The following is a 15,582-nucleotide window of genomic DNA, read 5'->3' on the forward strand; positions in this document are numbered from 1 at the left end:
TGTTGTGTTTGTTTTCTAACCTGGGGACTATTCTGCCGCAGAGTAAATGAAATGGGCCCGTTTCCAAAACACATCCACAAAAGGAAAGCCAAAAAAAAAAAGAGGCACTGCACAGGGGGACCTTTGAGGTAGTCACATTTTTTTCCTTTCAATGTCTGGCACCAGAGAGAGAGAGAGAGAGAGAGAGAGAGAGAGAGAGAGAGTGAGTGCCCATGTGCCTGTGTTCTGCTGTGCAGGGCTGTGGCTGTGTCCACGCCCCAGCAGGGACACGCACAGCCCCGGCTGTGTGCACGGAGCCTGTGCCTGTGGCTCTGCACGTGGTGCTGCTTTTGCTCATGCCTGCACTTGGTGGCTGGAGAGCACCCCTGGCCTCTGCATCACCACATGCCTCGGTGGTCGTGGGGTTTTGATCCCAGCAGCTGGCTCGGGACTGCCCTCCACAGCTTCAGTGGCCCTTTTCAGCCCAAAGCAAGAGGGCCATGTCTCATGGTACCAGCCTCTGTCACGCTCCTGAGCCTCATCCTGGAGAATAAACACTGCAGCAAGGCTGAGTGGAGCAGATGTGGTGCTAAATACCAGCCCTCCCTCACCTTGGCCCCTGTGCCCCAACCTGCCAAAGTGGGGCTGAGCCCAAAGCAGCCGTTGCATGGGGGGCTTCAGGGGCTGTCATCCCCTGCTGAGATCTCCTTGCAGTGAGACCCCTGGGATGCCCACACCCAAGGTGGGAGTCCCAGAGGTCATAAGCCCCTGGGCCATGGCAACTGGGGCCATCCAAGTCTCTCTGCCTCCTTCCTGGCCAGGGGCAAGGGCAGCCCATCTGGTCGCCTCCCCTTCCTGCCAGGAGGAATAAATCCCTGAGGAATTTGGGCTGGGTGCATTCCTGGGAGCGCAGGCACAGCCAGGCTGGCAGAGGGGTGGGCAGCCCAGCACAGCACAGGCTGCTGCTGGCAGCCACCGTCCTCCAGGACCCTCTTTGGAGGACAAAGACCTCAATCCCCCAACCCACTGGCTGAAACCCCCATTAGGGGCTTGGGGCCGGCGAGGTCCAGCCTCAGAGGAGAGCCCCTTTTCCCAGCTGTGCAGTGGGGATTTGGGCAGGGGTGAACCCAATGCACACAGGGTTAATGTCACTGAAACCTTGCACAGAGCAGAAATCTGAGATAACCAACAAAACTCCCTTGACTTTTGACTCATGGGGGAGCTCACGCACTAGTGAACCACTCAGGTCCTTCCAGTGCTGCTTCCCCTGAACATCCCAAAAATGCCCTTGCCACATCCCTCCCTGTCTCCCCCCACTCGCTGCTCGTCACATGGAGGTAGTACCTAAGGCAGAGCACAAACCCCTCTGCCCTCTCTCTCTTCATTTGGTGCTTAGATTAGTTGTTTGCTTTTTTTGTCTTTTTTTCCCCCACCCTCTTCTTTTTCAGCAACCCCCAACCCAGCTGGAGATAAGTGAACCAGTTACAGTACAGAATCAAACAGTATCACAAACCCTGCCTGCGAGCACAGTGTCTCTCTCTGCCCTCCTTGCCCCGGACGGAGATGCCCCCGAAAGATTTGTGTGCCACCAGCAGAGGCTCATCCCCCTCCCGGAGCAGGGACTGGTTGTCCTGATCCCTCCAGTCCCAGCTCTCCAGAGAGACTGAGCTAAAGGATGTTGAGTTTTCTCGAGCACGTCAAGTTACTATGGACCAAGTCCCACATTTGGAGCAACTCCGGAGGCAGCAGTTTATGAACCACCAACATACCCCGGAAAAAACACGGCTCCTTGTTCATCTTGCTGTTCTTATTCTTCACAATGCCAAAAGTTTTGAAGCCCTCATGCCCAACAGGTGATACCTTCAGGACCTCCAAGCACATCCCTAGGAAGACGTCGTCGATGGGGTACAGCTCCAGCGTCTCCGAGGCCTTGTGCAGCCTCTTGGCCAGCGACCCATCCATGATGAAGCCGCCACCCCCCGCGTAGGGCGGGTAGTTGTTTTTGTTGTAGAGGGCGCTGGGGATGTAGTACTTGTTCTCCTTCCTCCGGATCGGCCTGGCCTTATAGAGGACATCCCCCACAAAGAGGTCCTCTCCTTCCTTCTTGTCCTCCAGGAACTCCAGGATGTTGCTGGGACTCACAAACACGTCGTCGTCGCCTTTGAAGATGAAGCGGACGTCGTCGCAGTAGATGTTCAGCCACTTCAGGAAATGGACCTCTTTGAGGGTGAGGTTGAAGAAGCTGTCCAGGAAATCCCACTGCAAGATATCCCCGTAGATGTGGTTCTCGTAATCCAGCAGCTTCTGGTAGTTGGCTCTCTCCTCCTCCTTGGAGGCCGTGCCCAACAAGAACAGTGTCCTGATTTTCTTGCCGTCCACCTCCTTCTCCTGGCCCCAGGTCCTCCGGATGGCCTCGCGGCGGTCGTGCTGCGTGATGATGGACTTGACCACGATGAGCAGGTAGACGCCCCCGCCGCACTTCTCGGGGTGGTTGATGAGCATGGGGAAGTAGCGGCAGTGCCGGTAGAGCAGGAACTGCTGGAAGTTGGGCTCCAGCCCTTTGAACCAGTCCACTTTGCTCAGGTTCTGGTTGGCTGAGCAGTTGGTAGTGGTGACGTCCCAGGACTTTGTTGGTTTTGCCATCGCGCTCTCCTCCTCCTTCACAGCAGCTTTCTCCTTCTTGCTCTTCCAGAAGGTGCTGGTCATGGGGAAGGAGTTGTCTCTCTTCTGCGTCTTCAGGGGCTCCGTTGGGGGCGGCTCTTTCTGCTGCTGGCCCGGCATGAACTGGCTGGGGGCCATTCCCCGCTGCAGCACCGTCACTGTGATCACCAGCAAGAAGGACAGGCAGACTGTTTTGTAGATGGTCTTCTTCCTGAGAGCCAAGACAGGGGAGATAGGTTAAGGAGAGGAAACAGCAGGCTGTGAGAGGCTTGGCTGCAAAAGCACCTCCTGAAGAGGCCAGGGGATGCGTCCCGTTGTGGGAAGAGCTGTGGGACACCTCCACACCTGCGCTTCCCACCTGCAGCCCACCTGTGGGGCGGCTCTGGGGCCGTGCTTAACCGTGAGGCCAGGCAGAAGGCCTGTGGCAGGTGGCTGTGGTGCCATCTGGCGACCCTGTATCTGCACAAAGAGCTACAGGAAAGAAGAAAATGGGTTGAGAGAGGAGGAGTCAAAGTCGGGATGAGACTTTGCTTCAGCAAAGCAGCTGTTTCGGAGCAAAGCCCCAAGGGAGAGCCCTGTTTCAGCCATCTGAAAACTGCAGTTTAGGATGGGAGCAGAAGGGAATTCTCTTTTCCATGGAAGCATTAGCTCCAAAACACAGCCAGGCTGCCCACGGCCCTCACCTGGCACCGTGCTGAGAAAGGCCATGGGAGTCCACACAAACCAGGCAGCACCATTTCCTTTCTAACTGTCACATCAGGACAAAACCCACTGGCATCTGGGAGGGAACTGTAAGGCTCCCTGGGGAAAAGGCATGCCTCACCCTGCATGCACCTCGGGGAGCAGCATCTCTGGGGACGCTGCTGGGTGTTTTGGGCTGCTCTGGGGCACCCGTCACTTCACCCTGTGGTGATGAGGACAAGGACGGTGGCTTGAGTGCACTGCTGGTGATTCCCACCATGGTGAATCCCAGGGTTGGGAGCAGATTTTTCCCAGGCTGCAGCAAACCAGATATCAACATTTCCAGAGGGTACAGGGCACTGGGGGGACCGGGAGGGGTAGGTCAAACCCAGCCTCTCATGGGGCCATCCTGCTGCTGTCCCCCAGTGTGGACTCATCTCCTGGGGAAGGCTCTGACTCATGAGACAAACCCTGGAACTTGACAGGGCCTTGAAAGGGGTCATCCTGCAATGCTTGGCACATCACAGAGGCTGCACCCAGAGATTACTAATCCACCAAACACCCCCAGCTTGCTTTCCCCCACAGTTAGAGGTGGGTTTCTTGCCTTGCTGCCATGGAGGAGATGGGCCCGCTCTGCCCATCTGCACGATGTTGCTCCAAGAGTCCAAGAGCCTGCCTCCCTTCCACCAATTTCCTCCCATCACAGTTCTGCTCACTGCAGCTGCCTTGGGCCAGCTCCCTGTGGAAATGAGCCCTGGGCACAGGAGGTGGCAGCTGGGCTCTATGTGCCCATCAGGGTCCCAACAGCTTCCTGAGGGCAGCCCCATCTGTGGGTGCTCCCACGCAGAGGGGACACAGGCAGTGCCTGGCAGCCCTCTGAGCCGCTTTCCCTGATGGCAGCTGGCAGGGACCTGGCCTGGGGAGCTGAAGGAGATGGATGTGGCACCGGTCTCAGGGTTCCCCTGTGCCTGTCCTTTTGGTGACAGAAGCATGACCCAGCCCAGCTGCCACCCGCTGGGGACAGCCCTCAGCCTCCTGCTCCTCTAGAGCCAGAACGACCCAAGGTCATCTTGACCACGCAGGTGGCACCACCACTTTGGGACAGTCTGGAGAAGGAGCTTGGAGCTGAAATCTGAAACATTTAACCCAAGTAATTTCCAGACAGCTAAAAAGAAAGAAAAAAAGCCATGAAAGTCCCCCGGGCTCAGAGGCTGGGTTGTGATCAGCACCCTGGGGTTTTGGGGCACCAGCGCCTGCTTGGTGAGACACCCTGATGCCCCTTGGGCTCCCCGGGGCAGGGACAGTGCCTGGGGACACCAGCCAGCCCAAAACATGGGAGCCCAGATGGGAACCCCCAAATAGGAACTGGGGGAACCAGGAGCCTGCAGGAGCTCCTCTCTCCAGCTTTATCCTTAAGCACAAAGAACTTTTCAGCCCCATGTTTACGTGGGAAAACTGTGATGGAGAGCATGGAAATAAGTAATTACAGGCAAATGGACAGATATTCTGTCTGGTTTTATATGTGGCCACTCATCTGAGACTGATGAGGGAGCAGCTCTGATTAGATCTCACCATTCCCTTAACCCTCTCCAGCCCTGGCCATCCCAGAGGTCTTAGAAACCCTTTGGGCTGATACCACTTTAACCCCTGCACAGCCAGACAACGTTTGAAACTTCTCACCAGCACCTGGCACTGCAACAGAAACAACCCCACAGTCAGTCACCACAACCCCAGCTGCTCCCATCCCACCTGGGCACCCCAGCCCTGCTCCACTCCCATCCCATCCCATTCCATCCCATCCCACCCCATCCCATCCCATCCCATCCCATCCCATCCCATCCCATCCCATCCCATCCCATCCCATCCCATCCCTGCAGTCCCCACCACGTCAAAGACAACACAGCCAGCCTGAAGCCAGTTCCTGAGGTTCCCCAGAAGCCGTGGGCAGGGGTTACTGATCCAGCTGTAAATGATGTGCCAGTGTGGGGCTGTCAGTGGCACGGCTGGGCCCCGGCAGGCTCTGCCGCCAGCACGCAGCCGCTCACCCCCGTTGCCCTCCCTGGGTCACAGCTTTCTGTTTCAGCTCGGGCAGCAGACCCTGCCTTGGGCTGAGGGGAGGGCTCTGTCTGCTGGGGAGAGCTAGGGGGCTGGCTAGCCTGGGCACACCTGGGTGGGTGGTGTAGCAGCACAGAAAGGCATCCCTCCTCCCTGCAGCAGCCCCGCTTCCTTCTCTCCCGGTGTGATGGGCCATCTCTGTGACAAAAAGCTCTTTTTCCCAGAGGTCTGAGTCTGCAAACCACGGGGGCACCACGGGGAGCCCCATAGCTGCTGTCTGCCCCATAGAAACCCCCTGAAACCCCATCCTGCACGGTCAAGAAAGCCATGGGGACTGCTGGGACCCTGAGTCACAACCACAGATGATTCCCACATCAAACTGAGGATCTGGGGGGAGCAAAAGACTAACAATCATGTGTGAGTCTTCTCTGAGCTCCAGTCTTTCTCCCCAGTGGTTTCATCAGCTGGGAAGTACTTTAAGGAGGAGGAAGCAGGTCCTGCTGTCCAGGGACCCCAAGAGCCGTGTCTCCCCTGCCTGGCAGTGTCCCCTGCAGCCTGGGCACACGAGGGTGCAGGGCCTGAGGCCGGCAGCAACCGGTGCCAGCTGGGACCGACCGCTGGTGCCATCGAGAGAACTTTGAAAGGGTCCCAACCCGCTCCTCCTCTGCCCTTTTCTGCACCAGGAGGAGCTGAAAAGCCTGTCTGTGAGATGGCCACGCCACCCCTGCTTAAATATAAACCCCCGAATTAGAGGCAGGCAGTTTCCCTTTCAGGTGGTGATGCTGTGGGGCAGGGGAGGCCCCAGGAGACCGTGGCTGTCCATCCCCGCTCCCCGGAGAGGCACGCAGCCACTTTTGATCCGCATAAAAAACCTCTTTGATGGGCCAAGGCTTCCTACTGATTTGGACTTTCCCGGCCCCGCAATTAGCCGCAGCCCCTGGGCCGGCAGAGGCATGGCCAGCACAGAGCCCTTCCCGCGGGCAGTGCCGAGGGCTTGGGGGAGAAGAATCTTATCTAGGAGCAGAAGCTGGGCAGAAAGCACCCGAATGTCTCCAAAAGTGCCAGTTGCCTCAGTGCCGGGGTGTACGGGGACACGTCCCCTTCTTACAAAAGCCGTCTGTTTAAACACAAGGCGGTAAAGACAGAGGGCTGGGGAGGAGGCGAGAGCCGAAGCCGTGGGAGTCCCCCACCCGCCGTGACACAGGGACCCCACGGGGCAAATGCGGCTGCCTGCACGGTCCCCGCTGAGCCCGTCCGCACCGCACAGCCCAGCCCTTCCCTCCGAAGGACTGCGAGAGGCTCCTCCAGGGACCGGGGGGACCGACGGCCGGCTCCTGCCCGTTGCCCGGTCCCGGCTCCCGCCGCGCCGGAGCTGCGCTGCCCCGAGAGCCGCGGCCGGGGAAGCGGCGCTCCCGGGACGGGGACACGGCGCCGTCCCTTCTTCCCCGGCCAAAGCCGCCCTGTCCCAGCCCTCGGGGAGCCCGCGGAGGGACCCGGTGAAGAGGGGACCTGGGCGACCCCTCGGAAAGGAGCCGGTGGGGACGGGGTGACTCCTGTGCCGACGAGACCCGAGTGACCCCCTGGGAAGGGACGCGGCGGGACGCGGAGCGGGGCCGGCGGGGCGCACGGGCTGTCAGACGGGGCGGGAGCGCGGCTCGGGGTCCCCGCAGTCACTTACCACTGGAACATGCTGGGAGTGGGACGGGACGGCCGCTCCGCTGCTGCCCGGGGCTGCCCGCGGTCCGGGCGCTTCTCTCTGCCCTCTTCCTCTTCCTCCTCCTCTTTTTTTTTTGGCCTCCCCCCCCACCCCCCTTTTCCCTTTTCCCTCCCCTCGCTCTGCGAGGTGGAGCCAAGAGGGATGGCAGAGCAGGTAGGTTAACTCTTGCCCTGCCCCTCCGTATCACCCCCCCCCCAGCCGCACCCGCAGGCAAAAGGGTCCACAGCCCTGCCCGGGGAAGAGGGCACCCCACACTTGCCCCTGGAGACCCTCCCGGCTGCTGAAGGGACACCCACCAGGAGCTGGGAGCTCGTCGGGGGTTCCACCACAGCTCGGTGGGGTGCCTGAGCCCAGCCCTACATGAGCCCTCCTTGTTGCCAAGGCTCCTGGTTATGGGAAGGGGATCCTAAGGCTCCCCAGGAAGGCTGCTTTTGGCAGCTGGGGTTTGCTCTCTGGAAAAGGAAAGGGGTCTTTTCTGCACCTCCTCCAGGGCAAGGTGTGGCAATGGAGCCACACTTTGCCCTGGACATCCACCTCTCCTGGGCTTTACATCTTACCCAGGACCCCCACTTCTCCTGGGCCCCACATCTCCCAGGACTCACATTTCACTCAGGATCCACACCTTGTGGGGATCAACACTTTGCCCAGGACTCCCTCCCTCACCAGGCACCCACACTCTGTCCAGGACCCACACGTCTCCTGGGCCCCACACCTTACCTGAGGCTGCAGAGAGCGGAGAGGAGAGGTTGCTGCAGCAGGAAGGTGCCTGCTTCAGATGCCAAGACCCGTCTCATGGGTTGAAGTTCCACCAGCAGGCAGGTGAGATGTCCTTCCAAACTCTTCCTTCGGCCCCAGTTCAGAGTAGTGCTTTAATCAGCATCCCTGCTGCACTCATGCCAGCGTGGGACATCCCATTGCCCGTTGAGAAGCAGAATTAAGACTTTCCTCTTAAATGTGGCTTTTATTTCAGTTGAGGGTCTTTCTCAGCCATGCAAATCACTCCCTGACATTTCTGATGTCCCCCTTTCTGTCATCCCCCCATTCCCACCAGCCACCTGTGTCAGCCCAAAAGCCAGCTGGAGAGCCTGCAGGAAATCCTTTGGGATATTTCCTTTCCTGCCCAGCAGATATCCCAGTCTCTTTCCCCTGAGCCCCTCTGCATTTTGCATGAGTGCTGAGGGTCAGGGGTTCCCACAGCTCTCACAATCCCCCTGACATACTGTGCTTGTCATGGGATAAGCTCCTCTCTTCTGAGACTGGACATGCAGTGGGACCCACACAACCTCCGCTGTTCAAACAGCATTTGTCCCTGCTCAATGAAACCCCCAAGTCTGGCTCATTTTGGGGAGGAAAGCTGCATTGTTTTTGCCAGACCTACTTATCTCTCCTTATCTCAGCTTATGCTCTGTGGTTCTGTGTCCTGGGGGTTGTAAAAGCTTCCCAGGAAACATTGCTCAAACAGGCTGCACCAGCTCTGCAGCACAGTCTGCATCTACTGAACTCTGGCCTCGAGATAATCACAGCTGAGATGCACAGAGAGAGTGAGAGAGGTACAATGAGGAGCCACATTATCAGCTGGAGCAGAGCGGGACTGAGGAGGACTCATCTCTGCAGCACAGGGGTGGCAGATGCACCCCACTCTGCAAAGAGGGTCTCAGGGTGGAGGGGGACCCCATTGCAGAGCTTCCCCTCCATAAACAGGCACAAAGGGACGTGAACAGCCCTGAAAGCACAGCCATCATCTCCTTGCAACATGCCCTGGATGGTGATGGGCACAGAGTGTTCATAGGATCACAGAATGGTGGGGGTTAGGAGGGACCTGCAGAGCTCATCCAGTCCAACATCACTGCTAAAGCAGGTTCCCCTCAATCAGGTCACTCAGGAACGTGTCCAGGTGGGTTTGGAAACCTCCAGAGCAGGAGCCTCCACACCCTCCCTGGGCAGCCTGGGCCAGGGCTCCCTCACCTCAGCACCAAACAAGTTCTTCCCTGTGTTTAAGTGGAACTCTTTGTGTCCCAGCTCACGTCCATTACCCCTCGTCCTGTCACTGGAGCAGCTGCTGCACCCACAGGGGACACCCAGACACTGTGGGGCATGTAGGAGGCTCCTGGGGCTCTCTGGATCCCCTGGCACCAGCACATCCAGACAGCAAGGCCAGGGCTGGCAGCAGTGCAGCGTGCCCAAGGGCTCTGGCACTGTTGTGGGACGAGCAGGGCTCCTGCTGCAGGGAGCTCTGCCAGGCACTCACCTCTCCAATGGCTGCTTCCATGCAGGACAGTGGCAGGGCCACCAGTGTGGGGACATCCTGGATGCTCCTGTGCTGCTGCACGGGGTTTTGGCTCGAATGACCCCACTCCCACATCTGCCTGTGCAGGAGAGATCCACATCCAGCTGCATGAGTGCGTTGCTGGCCTGGTTGGTGAAAGCTTTCCTTCTGACACTCATTAAAGACTCAAATAGTGTCACCTCTGGGGCTCCTAAGGCCAGAGCTGAGCACTGTCTGAGGCAGCACCAGCTCCTGTTTCAAGGCTGAATCTTAAGATGAAGCAGCATTTTTTTATGTTTGTTTCATCATTACATAGAAAACTTTAGGACAGATCCAGGTTTCTCAGCTCTCCAGATTCACCCTGGTAAAGGAGAAAGGCAGCAGGAAGGCTAAAAACAAATTAAAATGGGTTTTTTTCCAAAAAGCCCTCCTCCACACACTCTCTCCTCGCCTCTTGCCAGTGCTCAGCAAGAACTGGTTTTACCTGAGCAGTCACAGCCTCTCTGCTGAGAGTAAAATCTGTAAAAGAGAACCCTGAATTGTTTTGTTTGCCTCACACCAGAGCCAAGGGCAACCCAGCCACCAGCAGATCCCCACATTCCTGCCCAGCTCTGCCTCCAGCAAGTGGCTGGATCCATCACCCTGCCCCTCCTTCACCACAGCACCCTTATTCCTTGGGTGTTAGCCATTAGACTGACATTTGGAGGCACTGGATGCCTTTTCAACACTGTTGGCAGAGCTGGGAGTGCCTGGAGAAAGGCTGCTGGGTGGCAGGTGCTGCTGGGGCTGGGAAAGCCGGGCTCCTTTGCCTCTGTGCAGCACTGGTGGCATTTTGAGGCGCAGTGAGACACCACAGACCCTGAGAGCTGTCAGGGCACCCGTGAGACACCACACTCAGGGATGCAGAAGGGAAGGGAAAGCACTGACCTTGCTGGGTGGTGCCCGAGCTGCAGCCAGGGTGGCATCAGCTCCTGCCGACAGCAGCCATCTCCCGTCCGTGGCCACCCTCTCCCAGCACCCGCTGGTTCCAGTGTCACTCACCTGAGCATCCCTCCCGGTGCCCCCGCTGGGGACGGGGGTAAGTGGGCTGTGGGGACACGAGGCTTTGGGGCTGGCACCTTACGGGGACATAGGGCAAAGGGAAAGGACAGGGGCGATGCCAAAGTGCCTCATTTGAACGTTCTCAAAGCAAACCACAACTCTTTTGTTGTGTTCCAAGAAGCCTCTTCTCAGTTCAAAGTGGACCTTTATAAACTGGTTTATATAAAAAGAAGTCCAAAGGATGAAGTGAGCTGCTCTCATGCAGTCGGTGTGATCCCAGAGGACTGGCCTGTGGCAGCCTGACCCAGCCAGTGTTTTCCCACCAATGGTTTGGGTTTATTTCACTGGGAAAAGCTGCCCTGGTTTCTTTGCTTCGGGTTGGGGATTTGGGGTTTTTTGTGTACTGCTTTCTGATTGCTTTCAGTCCCAGCAAATGGGATGTGCACAGAAGAAAGCCTCATCTCTTCTCCCAGTGACTCTCACCCCGTGGCCACTCGTGCCAGCGCCGTGGTCCCCAGGCTGAGTTCCCACACCAGCCAAGGTCCTGTCGCCCTGTGACCTTCAGGGACACCCAGAGCTCTCTCCTCCCTAAACCTCCGAGTGCCTCGAGTGGGACCAAGGGCTCAGCCTGACCCCAGAGCCTGACCCAAAACCAGCAGCACCGGATGGTCACACATCGAGGTTTTCCTTCCTTAAACCACTCACCTGCGACATCCCCGGGGTGGGGAGGGAGCCTGGGGCTGTGTTTGTTTAGCTGAGCCAGACCCAAACCACATCAGGGCTTTGCACGCACTCAGGGGCAAACATCCTGGATGAGATAGGACAGGGAATATCCCTTTCTCCTGGTGCATTTGGTTTCTAAGCACCTTCTGTGATGCTGCTTGGTCTGTGCTGGCAGGTAGAGGCACCCTGGGAGGCTCAGCCATCACCTTTGCAGGGGAATATGACCAAAGACCAGCGCTGCCTTTGCAGTCCCAGCGCTTGCCCAGAGCAAGTCCCTGCGTGGTTTGGATTAATTATTACCCTGGTTTCTTGCTGAGTGAACGCCACGAGCTCAGAGGCTGCGGCAGGCGTCACACACCCGCCACTCTGACGTGGAATGGCAGCAAGGAGCCGCCCCCACAGCCAGCTCCCCCTGCTCACCTGGCCTTTCCAGGGCTATAAACCAGACCCAGAGCAGAAGGTGGGTTATTTTAGACGTTAACCCCAGGGCCCTGCAGCCGTTTCCATCCCAGCACCTCTCCACAGTGGGGCTGCGAGGTTTTCCCTCTACTCCTTCAGTCTCTGCAGCTCACACCGAAACACTGGAGGCTGCTGAAATGCCTCAATGCCCAGTGCCCTGCTTGGAATCAGCCCCGCCAGGCTTTGCAAGATTTCTTCCAACAATGAGGGAGAAGTGGCTTTGCAGGGTGGTGGCTGGGCCAGTCTCCTCAGAGGTCCCCAAGCTGCTGTGGCAGCCTCAGCCTGCCTCTGGGCCACTCCAGGACAGTGCTGGGGGCGGGGACACAGACCCCACAGCCACAGAGTTGGGGAACAGGAGGATGGGGTGAGACTCCAGTGACATGGGCTCAGGAGAAGGCAGGGGCAGGGTGGTGGGACAGTGAGGGTGGAGATGATGTCATTGCAGCCACATTCCCAGGTGAGACACAGCCAGGGCTGGCAGGGAAGTGCTGCAGGAGCAGGGCAGGGGGAACAAATCCCCTGGGCCAGATCCAAACCCTTGGGTTTGCCTCCTTGACCTGCTGTTTCCTCAGGTTCCCCAGTCAAAAGCCCCCCCTCTCCAGTTTCAGGGCCGCTGCCTCCGCTCCAGGGAGAATCCGTGCCCCTGGCACTCCTGGGTCTCCTGGGGAGCCCAGGGTGGCCGTGCTGTTGCTTTAAATCAGCAGCTGGGTGCAGCTGTGACTGTGAGTAACCCTCCCTGCTGCCTTCCCCGGGCCTTTGATGCATTTTCCAGCGGTTGCAGAGGCGCTTGGCGGCAGCGCTCGGGGAAGCCGGGCTGGCGCTGCTGGGCTGGCGCTGCCGGCCGGGGGAGGGACGGCAGAGGGGAAACATTTCCCTTCCCCACGGAGCAGGGGGAGCCCTGGGCATGGGGGGAGCAGGCAGCTCATGGGGCTGCCTCTGCAGTGTGGTGCCAACAGCCCTGTGGCTGCATGCAGCGAGCCAGGGGCCCTGGCTTGTCTCTGCCAGCACAGCGTGCCCCCGCCAGCAGTGCTCACCCCTGTGCCCCTACTTCCCCTTCTCTGCTCACCTGATTCAGCCTCACGCAGAAAGCCTCAAGGTCTGGGTTCACCCCCTGCCCCCATGGCAGGATGGCATCTGGGCACTGAAGAAAACAAGCCCACGTAGCTTGTGGAAAGCCCAGAGGGATGGGAATAAGAGGCTGAGAAGGGAGACATGTTCGTGCTGCCCAGACCCAAACCCAAAAAAGGAGGGAGGAGGATGTCAGTGCACTTGGCCTCAGAAGAGGAGGGGAAGGAGCCATTCTGCTGCCAGAGGAGAATCACTTGCATCCCCAGACCCTCCCAAAGAGCAAAGGTGGAGGAGAGAGAACCAGGAGAGAGATGGAGGGTTGGGAAAGCAACATCATGCCAGCGCTGAAGCCGTCAGCCCTGCCTGCAGAGATGCTCCTGCCCACAGAAATGCTCCATGGGCCTCTCACAGAGTCACAGAACCTTAAGGGCTGGAAGTGATCTCAAAAGATCATCCAGTCCAACTCCCCTGCCAGAGCAGTGCCACCTAGAGTAGGTCGCACAGGAACTCGTCCAGGTGGGTTTGAATGTCCCCAGAAGAGACTCCACACCCCATCTGGGCAGCCCCTGCCAGTGCTCCATCACCTCAACAGGGGAGAAATTCTTCCTTGTGTTTCTTTGGAATCTCTTGTGTTCCAGTTTATAGCCCTTGCCCTATCATTGGACATCCCTGAGAAGATCTGTCCCACTCCCCTGCTGCCCTGAGCATCCCGCAGAGCCAACTGTGGGCACAGGCTGAAGGCCAAGCTCTGGCTGGGCACCGGCCCACAGAAACCCTCTGCCAGCTGCGGCGTGGGGAGGACTGAGCCTGGGCTGCCTCACGCTGTGCTCGCAGCCCCGGGGACGGGCTGCTGCCCGGGGGCTGGCGCAGACCCAGCAGCCAGGGGCCGCGAGGAGACGTGTTTTCCGTGGGGCAGGAGAGCACTGGACGTCTCTCATGAGTCAGACAGAGTCACCTGAGCGCAGCGGCCGCCTGCCCGCGGCCCCTCTCCAGCCCAAGTGGAAAAACATACGGCCCCGGTGCAGCACACGCCGAGCCCCCGGCCCGGCCCCGCCCCTCCCAGGCCCGCAGACGCAGACATGCTCACGTTGGCCTTTTTTGGCCAAACTGGTTGAGGAGGGAGGCAGAGGCTACTCAGACATCCCTGGCCCTGCTGCTCTGCTTGTCGTTAATCATCGCTCCACTGCCGCTCGTCACCTCTGCCAAAACCCCGGCTCTGCTGCAGCCGCTGCTGGATCCGTCTCCAGCGAGGATGGAGAGACAGAAAGAGGCACGTGGAGTACAGATTTCCCAACTTTGGCTGGAGCTACTAGAGTAGGGCCACGGCAAAGCTCTGTGCTCCTGTACACTCAAGTAGGGATGGCGGCACCCAGGGTGGCAGCCCCGTGCAGGCGCCCACCTGGGCATTGCTCCCCAGCCCTGCTCAGGAAGCTGCTGGGAGAGGTGGCAACAGCAATTTGCTGGCCTGGGAGTATTTTAGCCACACAAGAGCTGTCAGGAGGGGAGAAGAGAGCCGGCACGCCCAGCTGCATTCCTGAGGTTTGGTTTCCATGGTGGGATGTTCACCCGACAGTGAAGTCATGCTGTGGGCTGAGATGGCCAGTGAGTTAATGCACAGATCCAGCTCCTTCCCCGATTCACAGCGAGCGCAGCTACAGCCTCGTGCCACCCGTCAGGCTGTGGCTCCTCGGCTCCGTGCTGCAGGGAGGCTCCAGACAGCACTGCTGGGCTGGTCCCTGCCTCACCGTGGGAAATCACCCAGCCACGGGGTGGAGGGACAAAGTGATGGCTCTCACGGGTCTCTTCCAGCCCGTTTGTATCATCACATTGTGCTCCTCATAATGTTTTGCCTTTGCTTCATCCAAGTGCTGCTGCTGGGGACAGAGGACAGAAAAGCACCACCCTAAGAGGTCACCCCTGTAGGGCCAAAGCCTTGATGATGTGCCATTCACAAAACCAGTGATTCTGCAGTAAAGATCAACTTCTTTACAGGTCAGTCAACTAAAACCCCATAAAAAAAGCATATCTGCTTAGGATGCATCTCCTGATCAATCACCCCTGGAGCACTTTCAGAGCACACCCTCTGTGCATCAGTCCTGGCCTCCTGCTGACCCCAGCGGCCATGGGCCCAGGGACAGAGCAAGCAGAACCTCAAGGGGCCTCTTCCCTCCTCTTGCACACACACTGGTGGCTCATGCAAGCACACGATAACCCTGGAGGGCAGGAGGGCACAGCTGACCCTCACACGTGTTGGGGGAGATCTCTCTGGGTGCTGGCACCCCTGTGAGCAGGGCTGTTTGCTGGTGAGATGGACTCAGACCTTCTCACACATGGTGCTGAAGATGAACCAGAAAAATCCTCCCTGCATCTCATCTCACATTCAGCCTGACACAGCCCTAGCTAGGATGTCACCAAGAAGCCAAGATGCCTTTAGGGGACGGTACTAAGCCCCCAGCAGTAGGAGCAAGCCATGTCCTGGGCCTGCCCTGGTAGATGCCAGCCCTGGGGAGCAGGGATGCTGCTGTGGATGTGTAAGGGGCTGGCACAGCATGGCAGACACCTGGATGTGTGTCGGCCAGACCGGGGAGCGTGTGGCCAAACCAAGCCTAGCCTACAGCCAAAGAAAACCTGTTTTGCCCCAGTCAGGATGGAGCACCAGCGCTGCAGGCTGGAGCCTGGGGAGCCTGAGGGTAACACCAAGCATCTCCTGGCCCTGAGTACCCCAGGACGCTTTCTGGAGCGTTCCCCACACCTCCGTGGGCTTCATTTCAGTTTGACATCCAGAGCCACGAAGGCTATGTGATGCACCTGGAGGCAGAGGGACCTGGGCCCCGCTGTCCCCTCCCCATTCCCATCCCTAGGTGTGACACGAAGGTCCCTCAAACCCTTCAACCTAAGGAAACGCCACCTCCCAGCCTCCCTGTTCCCTCAG

The 15,582-nt window shown here is 58.6% G+C and overlaps 2 protein-coding genes across 8 annotated transcripts in view; both read right to left on the reverse strand.

Moving 5' to 3' along the window:
• Nucleotides 1-118: 118 nt before the first annotated feature.
• On the reverse strand, nt 119-7,171 carry B3GNT7 (UDP-GlcNAc:betaGal beta-1,3-N-acetylglucosaminyltransferase 7). The gene is made up of 2 exons (XM_062006138.1): nt 7,055-7,171; nt 119-2,851 (listed from the first exon to the last, which is right to left on the reverse strand). The coding sequence occupies exons 1-2, from the start codon at nt 7,063-7,065 to the stop codon at nt 1,648-1,650; spliced, it is 1,215 nt and encodes a 404-aa protein (XP_061862122.1). The 5' UTR covers nt 7,066-7,171; the 3' UTR covers nt 119-1,647.
• ARMC9 (armadillo repeat containing 9) overlaps nt 2,858-15,582 on the reverse strand; it is a 93,726-nt gene continuing 81,001 nt past the window's right edge. For 4 of the 7 annotated variants that reach the window (XR_009819551.1, XR_009819554.1, XR_009819549.1 and 1 more), the window contains one exon: nt 7,293-9,459. The gene's annotated coding sequence lies outside the window, so the exon portion shown is untranslated. Of the gene's footprint in view, nt 3,112-7,290; nt 9,460-15,582 lie in introns of those variants that run through there. The other 3 variants (XR_009819550.1, XR_009819552.1, XR_009819556.1) reach the window with 3 other exon arrangements.

This window comes from Colius striatus, chromosome 12, assembly GCF_028858725.1.
Source record: "Colius striatus isolate bColStr4 chromosome 12, bColStr4.1.hap1, whole genome shotgun sequence".
Classification (NCBI taxonomy): domain Eukaryota; kingdom Metazoa; phylum Chordata; class Aves; order Coliiformes; family Coliidae; genus Colius; species Colius striatus.